This window comes from Benincasa hispida, chromosome 9 (genome assembly GCF_009727055.1).
Source record: "Benincasa hispida cultivar B227 chromosome 9, ASM972705v1, whole genome shotgun sequence".
Classification (NCBI taxonomy): domain Eukaryota; kingdom Viridiplantae; phylum Streptophyta; class Magnoliopsida; order Cucurbitales; family Cucurbitaceae; genus Benincasa; species Benincasa hispida.
This window is the reverse complement of record NC_052357.1, coordinates 53,905,999-53,925,083: the sequence shown is the minus strand read 5'-3', so window position 1 is coordinate 53,925,083 and position 19,085 is coordinate 53,905,999. Positions and strand designations below refer to the sequence as shown.

At 35.9% G+C, this 19,085-nt stretch overlaps 2 protein-coding genes and 1 long non-coding RNA gene across 4 annotated transcripts; 2 read left to right on the top strand and 1 right to left on the bottom strand.

The window, feature by feature from the left end:
- Nucleotides 1-1,624: 1,624 nt before the first annotated feature.
- On the bottom strand, nt 1,625-2,591 carry LOC120084795 (kinesin-like protein KIN-14I). The gene is made up of 3 exons (XM_039040614.1): nt 2,307-2,591; nt 2,128-2,193; nt 1,625-1,792 (listed from the first exon to the last, which is right to left on the bottom strand). Exons 1-3 carry the CDS (start codon nt 2,589-2,591, stop codon nt 1,625-1,627), a joined length of 519 nt encoding a protein of 172 aa, XP_038896542.1.
- Nucleotides 2,592-9,571: 6,980 nt separating this feature from the next.
- Nucleotides 9,572-11,922, top strand: LOC120086261. 2 transcript variants are annotated; one of them, XR_005484169.1, is made up of 5 exons: nt 9,572-10,070; nt 10,192-10,253; nt 10,344-10,406; nt 10,513-10,582; nt 11,859-11,922. It is a non-coding gene; the product is annotated as an uncharacterized LOC120086261 (long non-coding RNA). The 2 variants fall into 2 exon arrangements; XR_005484168.1 differs by having other exon boundaries at nt 9,572-10,253.
- Nucleotides 11,923-15,047: 3,125 nt separating this feature from the next.
- LOC120085581 (polyubiquitin) lies at nt 15,048-17,702 on the top strand. Its single transcript, XM_039041633.1, has 2 exons — nt 15,048-15,249; nt 16,101-17,702. The coding sequence occupies exon 2, from the start codon at nt 16,101-16,103 to the stop codon at nt 17,472-17,474; it is 1,374 nt and encodes a 457-aa protein (XP_038897561.1). The 5' UTR covers nt 15,048-15,249; the 3' UTR covers nt 17,475-17,702.
- Nucleotides 17,703-19,085: the final 1,383 nt, after the last annotated feature.

Sequence of the window (19,085 nt, the reverse complement as noted above, 5' to 3'; positions counted from 1 at the left end):
GATTTACAAAAACTCTCCTTGTAGGTTTCTTCAGACATTCAAACATAAACAACAATGTTTTACAAAAACTCAAATCTGATTACTATTCACTTCAAATATCAAAAGTTGTCACATGGGTATTCAATCTTTTACCTCTATATTCATGGACTCAGTTCCTATCAATGAAAAGAAAAGCCAAAATCTACAGAAAGAAGTGATTTCAAAAGCTAACAAACACAAGTAGTTAGCATAAGAAAGGAGAACTCTTCCTTAGAGTTAGACTCTTTCTATAAATACTTGAAGAAAAGTTAACAATGAATAAAATACCTAACAAATGGAAACATATCACAAATCCAACATGTAGTTCTATGGAGCAATAACAAAATCTAAACATCCAACAATAAATAAGTAGACGAGATCCAACTATTAATTAAAGACTAAATGCCCTAATTAAACTAAATGTCATCTCCACTAGGAACGATAGCGTTTCATATAGTTCTAAACATTTGCATATGCTGAAGGATTCTATCTAGATATTTGCATTAAATTTTCCCGCTAGCTCTCTAGCATCATCGATCTTACCTGCTTTACACAATGAAGACATCATAGTTGTATAGCTAACCACGTCAGGTGGGTAGCCCTTACTTAACATTTCGACAAACAGCTTGTGTGCAGCATCAATACGATCATTCTTGCACAGCGCCTTCAAAAGTATATTATATGTAAAGACATTAGGAATTAACCCATCTTTCTTCATATTAGTATACAACGGATTAATCATTTGAAACCTGTTTCCCTCAGCAATGAATCCAAAAGACCATTTCTTAAGTTTTTCAGTATAACCAGAGGGCAAGTTTTACTACTGTGGCAAAGGTCATAATTGCACACAACCAGATGAATTCTTCTGACGATAGACTTTCAAATGGTTTATCTTGAATTAGTTGTTCTACTGGTTGAAGCAATACCTGAAAGCCTAAACAAGAAATCCAAACGGTTTAGCTACTCAGCATTGTTAAAGGAACCCAAATCATATATAATCATGCTTTGTTACCAATAAAAGTAATATGAAATTTTGACGTAACCAAGTTGATCCAACAATTAAAGATCCTAGAATACAAATATGAATAGAAAATTGTAGGCATGGTCTTTGCTAGTTACAAGACATCGATGTAATAACCATCAATAGTGGATGTCAATCTTTTCACTTGTTATAATTGAGAAAGGGGCCTTCATTTCTAGCAGGAATATGAGGTAGAATTACTAGACTTTCCTACTCCTCGATCATGGTTCAAATGACTGAATGAGAAAATTAATGCACTTTCAAACTGGTTTACAAAACAAGAGACACCTAGTGTAGCCATGACAACAGCAAATACAATAATGCCTACTAGCTGTACCCTCAACTTTCCAATCGGGTATTTATGAATATTTACTCGCTTCATATACAAGGAGTAAACCAAAGTATTCCGCCAGCCATGAGATCAAGTAAGGAATCCAATGTTGATGCAGCAATGGTTATGGATCCACTCCGAATGGTAGCATAAATCTGCAAACTATCACTAGAGAGTGCGTTCAAGGTTTGGAATAAGGGACCAGAACAGAGCCTTTAATAAACCACTAAACAAACTTGACATTTATCAGTTTACTAATCACTAGAGAGTGAGTCCAATGTTTTTGTCTGTTTGCAAAATAGGAGGGACACAAAATGTGAAGCAACAAATGAAACAAGATTGTTGAATCTACATACTAGTTCAAGGCTGGGAAAGCGATTCTCAACTTCATCCACAAGCTTGCTTAGCAATGATTCCACAAACTACAAGAAGATAGAGGAACATAATTTAGAAAAAGTTGTGGACCGTCCATTCAAAATAGAACAATCAACTACACATGCTCTTATAACAGTAAGAACAATTGCCATTGATGATAGCCTAGTATTTGTGTGTGTGGGTGGGGAGCAGAGAAGCTAAGAAATACTCTCAAGGTAAGGTGTTCAAATAACTCCTTACAATCTGTGAAATAAAGCCTCTAATTCATTAACAATATCCATTTATATTGATGTAAGGCTACCACCAAGCACATCAAGACATTCTATGAAGAAAGCTACTCAAACAAAGTTACTCAAAAAGCAAAAACATATTCAGTCATCACCATTGGGATTTCTTCAGGCCTTTTATCCGACAAAAGTGCACGAATGAGCGAGGTGCGAGAACTATTCTGCTACAATGAATAATTGACAAGAAATAATGTAGAGTTTAAAAAAGGTTACAGCAAATAAACTTGAGAAAAACAAGTAAAGAACGCAAGGTTGAAAAGTCCACATTACTAACCGTTTTGTTCCATTCGATGTTGGAAGAATTGAAAGATTTGTCATTCAAAGAGGAGGTTCTTGACAAGGAATTTGTGAATGGCCCTGAATTTTTCCTCACAAAGGACTTGGTAGCGGACATAGTAGTAGTGGGTTTTACATTTCCCCCAAAATTCCAAACTCCATAGCCTCCACCCTGTTTCCACTCGCCATAAGATTTAAGAGCCAAAACAGTATTGACAACCTTGGCAGAGATAAGTATAAAAAGGAATTCCATTCTTTCTCTGACCTCATATGAGGATTTCATGTTCTCTTTTATTTTGCAAGGCACAAATGTTGAGGAAGAGCCTCTTCTTTGTGATTGGCATCATGGGTAACTGCATCACTACTAACATCAAATTGTGACAAAATCTTCCCATAATTTAACAGCGAAAAAAGCAAGTAAAACATGAATAGATTTAGAACGAACATGCGAGGAGAACAACTTTCAAACCTATGATCTGAGAGAGTAATGAAAAATGTATGAAGAGAACAAAGAACACTCTGAGAAAGTCCACGCGCTGACGAAACCAATCGAAAACGACCGGAGAACACATGAATAAACTAGCAATGGCAATGAAGATTGAAGTGAATATGCATGAGTCCAATTAACGGAAGGATAGTCATAGCATTCCAACACTAAATCTAATCCAAGACTTTAGAACAAATAGACTTTTAAGATAAGCATCTTATAAATATTATCTTGTACTTGTTATTAATGTTGTTATGAAGTCCTTTTTGTGTTGGGTGCACCTTCTCTACTTTTCAACCTTCTTAAAACATGTCCAATGCAATCTTCATATCTTCCTTCCAAATCCCCAAGAATCAAAAGCCTTACACATCAAACTTGAACCTAACAAATGAAAAACTTCACTCAGAATCATTTCATTATTGCTCAAATGAGTTAGCTAAAAAATTCTAATTCAACTAGTTTCCAAAAGAACCTTACTCTGAAATAGTTTAGTACATTTAGTCTTTGCATTCACGAGCAACATTATCAGTGATCGTCTATATTCTCAATATTTGTATTGAAATCCAAAATAACAAAATTTTAATCCACATATTGTCTTACAGTTTCTATACTTTCAGTTTCATAAAAAAAATTCAATACTTAGAGTTTCATTATAAAAAGAAAGAAAACCAATACTTACAGAGAAAAGGTGTTGTTGTCTATACTTACAAAAACAATTTCACCTTCGGAAGCACGCGCACGTTTCAGAACAAGCAAATACCGAACCCAAAGATCACTTATCCATGGACAATTATTCCTAGTGGCCTCAGAGTATACGTTCCTCACAATAACATGGAAGCAAGCATCATTGATTAGCACAAAAGAAAAAGAAAACCCATTAAAAAATATTAAAATAAATTGCACTCAGTTCTAAACTTAGCATCAGATTCTCGTTGTTTAACTTAGCATCAGATTATCATTGTTTGGGGTGTAAATTTCAACTTATGTTGAAATTACAATGCCTTGAAGAAAGCAACATAAACATGGATAACACATTGGTGTTCTTGGTTCAACTATTTTTAGAACATTTGTTCAGCCTTTCTTTCATTCATCGTGATTCATGACACTGTTGTTTGTGTAACAATGCACCGTCTAATGAAGTCTGAGGTTGAATGCCTAAATATTTCAGAACTAAAACAGGTAATTTCAAACTAAATACCATGACTTGTATGATGTGCCTTAAATTGACAAGCTAATTTTCTTAAAGAAAAGATTTAAAATGATAAAATTTCAAGAAAGATGAAGTACAAACGAAAGATGGCTGACAAGAAGAGACTGAATATAGACAATTATACATTTTGATAAAAGGGTGGAAGGGGAAAAAGAAGTAAGATGAACTTGCAACATGAATCATATGCCATAATCAGTCAGCAAAAAAGTACATAAAAACCCACAAACATTTGGGAGAGCAAAACTCTGAAATTTGGGGATAAAGAACCCAAAAAATTAAGAAGCATCAATATATGTATTCTTACTTCTCTCACGGACATGGATGAGAACTAGATCGACGGCGTGAAGGAGATCGACGGACACAGAAAGGAGATCAACGGCAAGCGAAGAAAGATGAAGAACGAGCGACGGCGAGTGAAGAAAGGTGAAGAACGAGCGATGGCGAGCGAAGAAAGGTGAAGAAGATCGACGGCGAGCGAAGAAAGGTGAAGGAGATCCAGCGAGGGAAGAATGGTGAACGGCACGACACAGAGATAGGGTTTGGGCAAAGAAGGACGCGATAAATTAGGGATATATTATTTAATAAAATAAGAAGAAAAAAAACATCACCTTTAATGTCTGTTTTAAACCGACATTAAAGCCCATCTTCAATGTCGGTTTAAAACCAACATTAAAGATCCATTTTTTTTTAAACCGACATTATACATTCGATTTCACTTTTTCCAACCAACATTAAAGCCCGAATCTCTTCTAGTGGATACAATTACACTATTGAATAAATCATTTATTCGTAAGGATGGTGTTTAAATTTGTACAGCTAAACTAGAAAATAACTTGTATGTGCTAAGAACTTTAGCCGTAAGTTCCTTCCATAACATCGAGATGTTTAAAATTGCCGTAACTCAATCTAAATGCCAACGAATTTCTCCAGAACCTTGTTGGACATTGTTCGTTCGATGATGGGTTACGCTTCCTTANTAATGTCTGTTTTAAACCGACATTAAAGCCCATCTTCAATGTCGGTTTAAAACCAACATTAAAGATCCATTTTTTTTTAAACCGACATTATACATAACATAGATATATTTAAATCTGTCTTAACTCAATCTAAATGTCAACGAATTTCTCAAGAACCTTGTTGGACATTGTTCGTTCGATGATGGGTTACGCTTCCTTACGGGACTCGTTTTGGGGTTTCACAGTGGAGACTGGGGTATACATTCTCAATTGTGTAACTTCTAAGAGTGTTGCAAGAACACCTTTGAAGTTATGGAACGGGGGTAAAGCTAGTTGGCGTCACTTCCGCATATGGGGTTGCCCAGCACATGTGCTTAAGGAAAATCCCAAGAAGTTGGAATCACGATCGAGGTTGTGCCTCTTTGTAGGCTACCCCAAAGGTACACGAGGAAGGTTACTTTTGTGATCCATCCGAAAACAAGGTGTTTGTTTCCACGAATGCTACTTTCCTGAGGAGGATCATATCAAGGAGCACAGTCCACGTAGTAAAGTCGTATTAAGTGGGCTTTCCAAAGAAACTACGAAAGCTTCAAAAGAGTTGTTGAAGAACCTACTTTATCAACAAGAATTGTTGATGATAGTTCATCTGGTAGGTCAGTTCCACCTCAAGAGTTGAAAAAACCTCAATGCAGTGGGAGGGTTATGAACCCGCTTGATCATTATATGGGTTTCACGGAAATCCTAGCTATGGTGACAGATGGTGACGTTGAGGATTCGTTGTCCTATAAAAAGGAAATGGAGGATGTTGACTAGGATGAATCGGTCAAAGACATGAATCTCGAGATGGAGTCGATATACTTCAACTCGGTATGGATCTTGTAGATCAGCCAAATGGAGTAAGACCTATAGGTTGTAAATGGATCTACAAGCACAAACAGGGTGCTGATGGGAAGGTGCAAACCTTCAAGGCTCGAATTGTGGCAAAGGGTTATACCCAGGTGGAGGGAGTCGACTATGAAGAGACTTTTTCACCTGTTGTCTTGTTAAAGTCAATCCGCATGATAGTGCATCGAGGTGACGTGATTGTCATGAAGATCGCCTCAGAGAAAAACGTTACTGATTCATTTACGAAGGCCCTCACAGCTACAGTGTTTGAGGGTCACCTTCATAGCATGGGTCTACGGGACCGCCAGCGGCTGGACTAGGGCAAGTGGGAGATTTTGTTGCACTGGGTTTTTATACCCTAGTTTATTGTTTTGTGCCTGTTTACTTGTACTCCCTACTTTGCTTTAGGACAAGTGGGAGATTGTTGAGGTTTGTGCCTTAAAGTTTCGTGTCCAGTAGTTTGTAAACAATTTTGTACGAACACCTGTGATATATAATATAAATGACATTTACTTCACTACTTGACTTTACATATTTAGATTTTACCACAAACCAATAAACATAAAATCCCTGGTTATTTGTATATGACTTAAGCATGTATATGGTGACATATAAGTGGATGATGTCTTGGGTGATAACCAAAATGGTCTGTAGTATATGGATATAGGAGGGAAACCTTATCCTGGTAACGCTACGGATGCGGCCCGCTTTTTGGAATGGTCACAAGTGTTGTGACTTGTCACAGATGATCCAATCTTGATCATTCATGTAAGGGACATGCGAACGGGGTCGTCCTATACAAAGAATTTGTATAAAACCTTACTACAAAGTGCTAGCGTCTTGTTATATAACACCGTTCATAACTTGAGACTTCACGTCATTAGGATGACCATAGGAACATGACCTCAATCCTGAGTGAGTTGGGAATCCTGCCATTGAGGCTGGTCCTTTGATTTGCATGGGTGCGATGGCCAGAACGCCGACTCAAAACCTACCATTTTGGGGTTTCATCTGATTTGGGAGCTGGGAAATCAGCTATATAGGATGATATTCATCCTTCCCCGAGGCGGTAAGCAGATAGATAGCTCCCTTAAGGGCTGATTCCAGGGCTGAACGATGTGGCGCCACGCACCTTTTCATGGCCCGAGAGGTGTTTACACATAGTAGGACTATGTTGTATTGTTCATTAGAGGGATCAGTGGTACTTAAGGGGGAGATGTAAATCAGGGGTAAACAGTAATTTGGCCCATCTGTGAAAGGTCATCGTACTGATGATTGTTATATCCAATGGACATAGAAATATATCTATGGTAAGAAGAGTTCAACTGTCGGTCTTTAGTGAAATGCCTACAGTTAACGGATGGTGATATCATGACTAAAGAGTTTAGTCAGCTATTCACGTACCGTTGGAGCTTCGAGCCATAGGTTCATAAAGTCCCCTTGGTAGCTTGGATACAAGTTGAGAGTCAGTTTTTGGTTCAATTTGAAATGTTCAAATTGACAAGAGGGAGTTCGATTATATATGATATAATTGAATGATTAATTAAATATGATATAATTAACTTTATGTATGAGAATACATTAATTTGGAGAAAATTGGATATAAATATGATTTATATCTAGTAGAGGAAAAAAATATTATAATTAATATTTGATATTAATTTATAAGTTATGAACGTGATAAGTTCACATTAATTGGACGGTTTTAAAGGAAATGGGAAGGCGCATCTTCGTTTAAAATAACAGACGAGTGCATTATAAATAGCAGACGGAATTGATCCGGTGTGCGCGATACTGTGAGAAGATAGTGTCATCGTTTAGAAAATCAGAGCCTATACGATAGGACTACACAATCGCTTACATATTGATAATGCTAAGCGATCACATACCGATTACACTGTCGCACACTATTATCTAAACGATCGTTTACCTTTTTCCTAAGCGATCGCTTAGCACGGTATTTACTAAACGATCGTATAGACGATCGCTTTAGTTTTTTCTTACACGATCGTTTGGACGATCGCTCACCCATTTCCTACACGATCGTACAGACGATCATTTACTTTACTATACGATCTTATACTTCACCTAAATGATCAAGCATCCTGTCTATGCGATAGACGACCTCTTCTCCCACTTGCTTGATTGTTGTGTATGGTCGCTCTTGCTCCCTTCCTCTACCAAATCCGAACAAAGCCCACACTTTGGATTCTCACTCCAAGAATACTGAGGCTCTAAGTGGTGTTATCTTCTCCGATTTCTTCTGTCCAAGTGGTGACTGTTCGAGGTAGACGGTTGGGCTTCAGACTCACTGTGAAGAAGAAATATTCATCTAGTATGATTTCTTGAACCCTTTTGCATCTTGAAATATGTTTGAATGTATATACCGGTAATTCTGTCACAATGAATTGGAAAGATCCGCTTCTGCTCGTAGGTACTCTTGAATAAGAGTTCCTTCACACTAAACGATACCTAGTGTGCCATGTTTTCTAAACGATCGTTTACCTATTACTAGTCGATCGCTTAGTAAAACCTACACGATCGTGTAGCTTTATCTAAACGATAAAGCATACCACTATAACGATAGCATTTTACTCCCACTTGCTTATCATTCTACATGATCAGCCGTTTCCTCCAACCTCTACCAAATTTAACAAATACCATCTTTGGATTCTCACTCCGAGAATACCAAGGCTCCAAGTGGTGGTGTCGTCCCCGCTCCTACTTGCTTGTGCTTGTTCGTATTGCTGCCGTTCGTGTAGATGATCATGCTGCCCGTAGCTGACTGTTTTACTAGGCAATAAAGAACATAGAGGTTGTTCCGCGGCGTTGAGTTTGAAATTGAAGAGAGTCTTCAACTGGTAGTGAACTCAATCCCTTGTATTTTATTTATCAAAGCATGCCATTGATTAGTGTAAATTGCATAACTGTTTGTTAGAATGTTGTGTGTGGTATTTCGGTCACAATGAAATCGGAAAGATTCAAACGCGCTCATGCATGGCTTCATCATTAAGAGTTCCTTCACTTTTCATGGAGTGGTGATCCCCCAAAAAAATATTCTTATCCTTAGTTTCAGTATAAGTTTTAAAGAATCTAAGGTCGCGCGTCAGTGTCTATCCACCACCCTTCACAACCACCTATCACATTTAGTTCTGTGATCATGGCAATTAACAGTTCTTCTGTCAGGTTCAATGTGTGGTATTTTTAATCTAAGACGATGCCTGTTCCTACAGTTCCTAGCCATGTGTCCAGGTTTATTATAATTAAAGCAAAGAAACTGTATCGTTTCTCCTGAAAGGGGTTTTTGTTTTTTCTGTTGGTTCTGGTTGCTGGACCACAGTTCTGACCTTTTCTTTTTGTCTCCTTTGATTTTTTGTCAGGTTGTACCACAGAGGCGGGTCTTTCAACTACGACGTTCACTTCCTCCCTCTGGTCCTGTGTAACACCCCGTATTTTTTTTTTTTGTAATAATGTAATTTCAGTCATTTTTATAATTTGGAGGGCATTTTTGGGATTTTGGACTTCAAGTGTAAGTGCGGGAATTTAATTTTTGGTGTGAAATTATTCGATTTAGAAATTAATGGCAGGAATTAATTTCTTTTTGAGAAGGAAAGAAATTTAATAGTATAAAGTGGAATAAGGAAAAGAATAGAATATAATTTATATTTATTTTCTTTTTAGTTTATTATTATTATTATTATTATTTTATAAACCCCCCCTCCAAATTCCTTTCTCCCTCACGTGCGTGACCAAACCCTTCCCCCTCCAAATTCCTTTCTCCCTCACGTGCGTGACCAAACCCTTCCCCCTCCATTTTTTTTTCTTTCGCCTGCCGCCGTCCTTCTCACCGCCGACCATGACCAGTAGTTTCGATCTCACCGCCGCTCGGTGCTGACCTTGACCGCCAGCCCAGATCCTAGCCGCGAATAGCCCAGATTCGACTTCGGCCTCTTCGCGCCTCAACCGTTCGCGCCGCCCAGATCCGACTTCGGTCTCCCACGCCGAAGTTGCCCGACTTCGGTCTCCCACAGTGTTCGAGCCGCTTCGTCCGAGACCGCTCCATAACTGCTCTAGACCACGAACCGACCAGTGCCACTCTAGATGCATCTGCGCCAGAGCCGCCGCCGCTAGCGCCACTCTTATCTTTCAATCAATTGGATCTGCGTCGGATTCCTCCTGTCGCCACCGTCGTTGCTTGTGTCGTCATTAGATTTATCAACTTGGGTAAGATTTCTACTGTTTGGGGTTGTTTTCAATTGATTATTGACTGCCCATTTACTTTTGGCACCAATCGATTGAGGCCTTTATATGTCAACTTTGGATTCATGTTCTTGAAAATATTAAGATGTCATTTGGTGAAGTTGGAATTGTTTTAGCAGATTTGGTGCGCCTCATATCACACCTTAGGTAAGTTTACCCAGATTTTTGGCAGTACTTGGAGTATGTGTGATTAGGCTTTGGTTTTAATTTTAAAACTTGGGTGCGTTCTTATGTCAGGGTCTTACTTGGAGTTACTGGTTTTGTTGGCTGTCTGGGATTGTCTGCAGATTTTCGATTTAGGTAAAGTTAAATTGAAGATCTTTAAATAATTTGATTAATTGGATTTAGATCCCAAATATGAGTTTAGAACTTTGGATTTGTTATTTTTGGATCCCAAATGTTATAGGTTGGATTCAAAGCCTTCCAAGAGTTGTAAGAGGGTTAATTACTTGGATTAAATTGTGACCAAATTTAAGGTAAGTAATCTTACTACTGGAACCGCCTTTGTGTCGATAAATTTATGATTTACGTTGAGGATTGTAAGACTAGTTACAAGGATAATTTTTATTGTTCTGAGATTTAATGGACTGTCTAGAAAAGATATATGAGCATGTGATAATATGACTGAAGCATGTAAATGTATGAGCATGATTTAGAATTTTATGAGATATATTAAAAGGATGATTGAGCATGACCCTAAATTATGAGTTAAGCGACACTACTACGAAAATGTCTTAAAGTTAGGTGAAAGTTGGAGCATTTTGTTGATGTGCTTATTGATGTGATTTATTATGAAAGCGTATAAGTTATATGATGTATTATGAAATTTCAAATGTTTGATTGTTTACATGAGTTAGTGCATGAAAGTGATGTACTAGAGTGGATCCATTAATATTAGATTAATTACGTATGTTGAGGTTAATTAACATGACCTTGATCAGGAGATTTTAGAGGATTCATGATTATATGAATGTTATATGTAATATGAAGTTAGATACAATCTCTTTTCCTTTCCAGACTATGTGACTGCATGAAAGTAATGCACGTCCAAGGGCATTAGTACATGAAAGAGATGTACTAGGGCTGGTGTGTATGAAAGTGATATATAACTAGAGGGTATTGGGGTGTACGAAAGAGGTACATATTCAGTGGGTTATGTGTATACGAAGGAGGTGTATGCCTAACCATGTGTACGAAAGAATTATGCATCCCTACATTTATAGAGAGGATCTGGGGTGTATGAAAAAGGTACATACTCAGTGGGTTATGTGTATATAAAAGAGGTGTATACATAACTAGATGTACGAAAGAGGTACATACTCAGTGGGTTATGTGTATACGAAAGAGGTGTATACATAACTAGATGTACGAAAGAGGTACATACTCAGTGGGTTAGGTGTATACGAAAGAGGTGTATACGTAACCATGTGTACGAAAGAGTTACACATTAAGCGAGTTATGTGTATACGGAAGAGGTGTACGCATAACCATGCGTATGTAAGAGATTGTGTTTTCTTCGGGATTCACCAGAGGTTGTGGGTCTTATGAGACTTACTAGAGGTAGTGGACATACTTAACTACAGTAGGATAGAAATAAGTTTTTCATGTATGTATGTGTCCCATGAGGACTAGAGTAGTTTATATGTTCTATTAGAGGTAGGCATCTAAAGGACATAGATGCCTAGCCTGACCCCAATAGTGGGGTACTTATTGAGTATTTTATACTCATTCTTTCTCATGTTGTTGTTTCAGGTAAGGGTAGATATGCACCGGCGATGGACAAGCGAAATTCGTGATCGAGCTACTGGGACTAGTTTTACGCTTTTGCTCATGAGATTTAGAGTTCTTTTCATGTTTCTCTTAACTTTTAATTTTGATGTTTAAAACTTACTATTAAGAATCATTTTTCAGACTTATTTATTATCCTTTATGATTTATGGGTACCCTACTGTTGTTTTATTATTTGAATTTAATGAAAGTCTTTTGAACTTCCTTATTTAATTAGCATTTATTTCGTCATAACAGAGTGTCGTTTTAAGTTCCATGCATGCATGTATTTAGTAACGGCCTAACTTAAGTCCTAGGGGGTCAGGTCGTTACATCCTACTTTCGGGCTTCCTCCTCAATCCTTAGTAGTCGGGTGATAAGACTCTCCAACGAAAAATCCTTGGTCTTATACCTCAAAGTGTTCTTAAAATCCTTCCACAAGGGGGGCAGTTTATCAATAATAACAGTAATTTGGAATTGTTCGTCTAGAGGCATAACTTCAGTAATTATCTCATGGGCTATCTTCTGCAGTTCATAAGGGACGAACCCGAAGGCACACTTTCATAGGTAGTGGCTCCAAAGAGTCACCAAAAATCATAAATATAGGTGGCGGTCTCATAAGGACGCCAAAACATACATAGGGGATGTACACAACTTGTTAGGAATAGTGATAGTCACCATCAGTCTAATATAGTCATAAGCATGTAATCATAATCTTAAAACATACTCAGGAGTTTCCAAAACAATCTCAACGGTCCATCCATCATTCAAACATAGAAAACCATTCATATAATATCATATTTTCCGTAATATAAACACAGGTTTCCAGAACATCCTCAACAGTCCAACCATAGCAAGTCATAGCAATTCAACCCTCAAAATAGAATCATGCTTTCAGCGTAATCACAATCTTAACACCAAATTGGGTTTGAGTGCAAACTGACAGTAAATCACTTACCTTAGAGTAAATCCAAACGTTTCCGCCCCTTTGCTTATCAAACTTCTCGATCCAAAGCCTAAAACATAAACCATGATAAGTTTCATCCCATAAAGCATAAATTTCCAACACACTTTGTCTCAACTATCCTTAAACCACTTAGCCAAATGGAGGTCAAAATAAGATCAATCCAAGATTTCACTTAAAGACATCCACCAAGTAGTTCCAACCTATGCACAAATCACCAGTAAGATTTAATGACTAAATTCCCAACAAATAAACTTAAGATAAAAGGGTCCCAAAGTCTTAAGACCTGTAAAAACCCAACGACTTCTGAATATTGCCTCAAAGTTCTTCAAAGCTCCAATCTAACATAAGCATTAGGAGTAACAAACTTAAACTAGCGCAAAGCTTGATGGGTAATCTACAATTAAACAAGAACCTAACAAAACTCACCGAGTGTAGATCTAACCTTGCTGAAAATTTCTTCAAAATTCTTCAAATTATTCCAGAACATTAAATTTAAGATCAAGACGGCGTGAGAACTGAAACTAGACCAACCTGCCATGGACACACTTGAAACTCAATTAAACTAACCACATACCAGATGGGGGGGAGGAGAGAGGAGTGGAGACTCACGACTGAAGATTGAGGGTTGCGCACGATTGCGAACGAAAGAGAAGAAAAAGTCGTGGATGGAAGGGAGGGGAGACTCACAGCTGAAGGCGTGGAGAAGTGGAAAAAAATAAATTTCTTTTTTTTTTTTCACACCCTAAATCTATATATATATATATATACACACACACACATATATATATATTTCCTTTTCTCTTTTAACCTCTCAATCTCCCACAAAAATAATCCACAAATTCAAATCACCAATTATAAATTTAGTTATCTTATCACATTTATCCAAAAATTGAAAATATAATTCCAAATGGTTCAAGATAATTAATTTAAAAACATTAAAAAATTCGGGATGTCACAAAAGTTATCAATTGAACCATTAAATATGAATTTAAATCCTATATTAGTCTGTACTTTCTATTACATTCCGTTTGGATAAATTTCATTTGAGCCTTAAAATTTTTATTACTTAAACATCTAAGTTTCATAAGCTAATTAATTTAGACTATCAATTAAGATTCATTTAAAAACTATCTAGGCATAAATTATAGTCATCCATTTTACGGACATTTGAAGAAGTCTAGACAATAGAATGCACAAACAATTTTCAAATGTAATCTTAATAAAAGTTATAAATTTATTCACTTATAAGCTATAACAATTAAAATTTAATTAAAATAATTACATTTTTTTGTACAATCTTTATTCGAAGAAAATTTAAAATCTAAATTATACAATTATTATTTTAGGGTTTAAATTAATACAATCTCAAAATTTATGGATATAAATTGATATTTTTCAAGAAATTTAAGATTTAATTGCAACGTCTCCATAAGGTGAGACTCATGGGTGAATTTAAAGATTAAAGATGTGATTGTAATGACCAAAAGTGGACTTTACAATTTTCCAAAAGAAAAAAATGTTGAACTGTACCATGGTATTATTTCCAACTATATAAGAAATAAAGATAGTCTATTACCATTTGTTTCATTTCTATAAATATCAATAATAAAATTTTACACATAAATTACTATGTCAATTTATTTGAATAAAATTTTGTTTTGAAACTTGGGAGAAATTTATAAAAATGAGTTGTTTCAATTTCATTTCGAGAAGCACTTGAGTTTATTTAATGTAATTTAAATTTGTTCTATATAAATTGACTTAAACTTTCGTTTGTCACAAATATATCTCAAATGCAACTCAATTCTGTTGGACACAGGATTAAGTCTTATCCATTCATATCATATTGTAAATGATGTTACATATATCATAATTTTTATATATAATTATTGTATCCATTATTATCTTACGCTAATAAAAATTTCTTGAAGTATTCTTTAGAAAGTCTGAGAATTTAGTAATAAAACGAAACAATTTGGATGCATTCCAAGATGCATCCCGCTTTCATCGTACACGAATAAAAATAATTAAAACATTTTAAAATATAAGTAAAATACATTTCACATATTTAAAAATATTAATCAGGTAATTTAGTGAGATGTAAGCGTCATGCACCCAAATATTTACCTAATTCAAATCTGCCTAAATTTGTACTTTATAAAATTTAAGGCAAGGAAAAGGTATGTCGGTTTCCAGGATCTTCTAGAACCCCCAACGGAAGTTCTTGAAAATCGTGGCTTGCAAGCCAAGGACCGCCATTAAAATTCGTTTCCTCCTCTGAACCTCATCCCTCAAAATAGGCAAATTGACTACTATAAATTCACCCTTCCTTAACCCTAATCCTTCGTCTTCCAGATTTTCATCGAAGCTCGTTTTTCCCATTTCGTCGCGCTCTTTCTTGATCTCAAGGTATGCTTCTGCTGTTCCATCTTAATTCTGTTTCGTTTTTCGATTTTCATCTGGGAGTTGTTGTTTAATTGTTACCCTTTGTTGTTTTTCGTCCCTTTAGTTTAGTTTTAGAACTGTTTTTGTGGGTTGATTTTAATTTCTCCGGTTCCCCAACATTTGGTGATCCCTCTATCTTTCTCCAAGAAACAATCTAATTCATATTTGTTTTGTTTATCCACCGCATACGTTATGAGATTTTGTAGATAATTCTCTCAATCTATATTTGGTTTTTGCAAATAAGAACTTGGTTTTTTTTTATCTCAGCTTGTATATATTCGAATCGATGTGTTTAAGAAATGACATAGGGGTGATTGATTAAAAGAAATCGTATTGAGAGTTGTGTAATTTGTTCATTTCTTTGTTGTTCCATTTGCCCTTGTTGTTTTCCCCCCACGAGGAGTGTTTTTGTGGATTCTTTTTGGGTTTCTTGAAGTTTCTCCGTTTTCTCTCTATTTTTTTTTCCAAGAAACGATTGTATTTGTATGCGTTTTCAATTCGTGGCCCATCTTGGATTGTTATCGTTTTCTCCTGTTTCGAGTATATTTAAAATCTTGTTGTGAGTTCTCTCAATTCCCTATTTGGTTTTCGTGAATAAGAACTTGGGTCTTTAATTTCAGCTTCTATTTCTTGCGATCGATGAGAGGGCTGTAGAAAAGTAACAAGGAATAGTCGATTAAAAATATTGTATCAAGAAGTTGAAGATCTTGTAATCTTGTACATGAGCTATTTATGTTATGATCATGATCATTTCATGGTATTGAGGCCATATGTTTCAATGATTTTTAATATATCTCTCATTGGTTTCTTAACAGATGCAAATATTCGTAAAAACTCTCACTGGCAAAACAATCACCCTCGAGGTGGAAAGCTCAGATACAATTGACAATGTAAAGGCAAAGATTCAAGATAAAGAGGGAATTCCGCCTGACCAACAGAGGCTTATCTTTGCCGGTAAGCAACTTGAGGACGGTCGTACGCTTGCCGATTCCAATATCCAGAAGGAATCTACACTTCATTTAGTGCTTAGACTTCGCGGTGGGATGCAAATATTTGTGAAGACCCTTACTGGCAAAACCATCACTCTTGAGGTAGAAAGTTCTGATACAATTGACAATGTCAAGGCTAAAATCCAAGACAAGGAGGGTATCCCACCTGATCAACAGAGACTGATTTTTGCTGGTAAGCAGCTCGAGGACGGCCGAACTCTTGCTGACTACAATATTCAGAAGGAATCTACTTTACATTTGGTTCTTCGTCTACGTGGGGGTATGCAGATTTTTGTGAAAACCTTGACTGGCAAAACAATTACCTTGGAAGTGGAGAGCTCTGATACAATTGATAATGTGAAAGCTAAGATCCAAGATAAGGAGGGCATTCCACCTGACCAACAGAGGTTGATTTTTGCTGGTAAGCAGCTTGAAGATGGTAGGACTCTGGCAGATTATAACATTCAAAAGGAATCGACGTTGCATTTGGTGCTTCGATTGCGCGGTGGAATGCAGATTTTTGTGAAGACGTTGACAGGGAAGACCATCACATTGGAAGTTGAAAGTTCAGACACCATTGACAATGTGAAAGCCAAGATCCAAGACAAAGAAGGTATCCCACCTGACCAACAGAGGTTGATATTTGCCGGTAAGCAACTGGAAGACGGTAGGACTCTAGCAGACTACAACATCCAGAAGGAATCGACGTTGCACCTTGTGCTTCGGCTGCGCGGTGGAATGCAGATTTTCGTGAAGACATTGACTGGCAAGACCATCACTCTGGAAGTAGAAAGCTCCGACACCATCGACAATGTGAAGGCAAAGATTCAAGACAAAGAGGGAATCCCACCCGACCAGCAGAGGCTGATCTTTGCAGGCAAGCAACTCGAAGATGGCAGAACTCTAGCAGATTACAACATCCAAAAGGAATCAACTCTGCATTTGGTGCTTCGGCTACGTGGTGGGATGCAAATTTTCGTGAAGACCTTGACAGGGAAAACGATCACATTGGAAGTCGAAAGCTCGGACACCATCGACAATGTGAAGGCGAAGATTCAAGACAAGGAGGGGATTCCTCCAGATCAACAGAGACTGATCTTTGCTGGAAAACAATTGGAGGATGGTCGGACTTTGGCTGATTACAATATCCAGAAGGAGTCCACCCTCCACCTTGTCCTCCGCCTGCGCGGTGGCTTTTAGGTGGCTCCGACAAGGTCATAATGTGCTGGGTTTGTGGTGCTGGCTGTTTTAGAAGTGTAATAAAACTTGGCTTAAAAGTACTTTTATTTCAGTGTTTGTTATTATATGATATAATCATATAATATGCTCGTTGTAATGGCCTAATGGGTCAAGACAGCTTCTAGTATGAATGTACTATCTTTTGTTAAGTAAATAATGAACACAGTATTGTGAATTAAAAAAAAAAAACGATATTAACAATAAGGAAGAAGGAAAAGGAAGGAACACTTTTTTACGAGGGTTTTTTTAAAGAAGAATGTAAATTTGAAACTTCCGTTCTAAAATTCCATCCTTTTTCTTCGAGATCATCAAAGTGTGACACACCAAGTTCAAAATTTTTCGCTAAAATATTTTTGGGTTCAATTTTAATCCTTGTTTTTTTTTTTTTTTTTTTTTTTGTCAATTTAAACTTTGAGAGATTAAATTGCTTTTAAAACGTAGACAAACAACAAATGAAATGAGCTTAAGATATGTAAGATATATAGTGCTTGTATAGTTTGATTCTTTTTACCTATATATTATAAAAAAAAAAAATCAATCAAATTATTGTATTGATAATACACTAATAATTATCAAAATTAATTTCAATATATTTATTGAAATTTATTCATTTTAAATTTATTTAATATACAATATTAGTATATCAATAGTATTAGTGATCATAAAAAAATTCATTTCTTTGTTTTCTACACTAATTTCAAGTATATCAACGTTGTATTTCTTCTAAATTTATTTAATATACAGTAGTAGTATATCAATTGTAGTAATAATCATCAAAAATTGATTTCAACTATATTTCTTACAAACTAATTTCAAGTATATCAAACCATTTAACATTATATTCATTCTAAATTCATTTTAAGTATATTATTTGTGTATCAATAATTTATGAGAAGCCACTTGAAATTGGTTTAAAATATATATAACATTAATGTATTAATATTTTCAAGTATAGTAAAATGTAATTATAGTGATAGACTGTGATAAATTTCTCATCACTAGAAATAGTAACTCAATGTATAATATTTAAACTCAAACTTAAGTCAGATAATATCACAAGGCTTAAGGTGTGTTTAAAATACATTTTCAAGTATTTAATTTAAAACATAAGTCATTTTGGAAGAAATTGGAGTGTTTCGTAACCACTTAAAATAGTTTTTCAAGTGTATTTTAATTCGTTTTTATCAAAAGTATTTAAATAAAAATGAATTTTTTGAAAATCATTTTTTTCTTATCCAAACAGATCCTTAAATATAGAAATAATCAAGTACTTGAAAGAACCTCAAAATCTTTGGAAAATGTATTCGAGGCACTCTTCTGATAAGCGTTGTCCTTAAGACAATTATTCACTTTGATTTGACAGAACTTTTGGATACAAACTTTCAATTCAACTCAAGAACAAAAGAAAACAACTTAGCAACACTTCAAAATACAAATAAAATCAAATAAACACAAAAATTGGTAAGTTTGTCAAATTTTACTCAATTGATTTGTTACTTGACAAAAATCACCATAACTCATTCAAATTGAAGAAACTACGAATTTAATTTTCATACATGTTAAATGTGTACA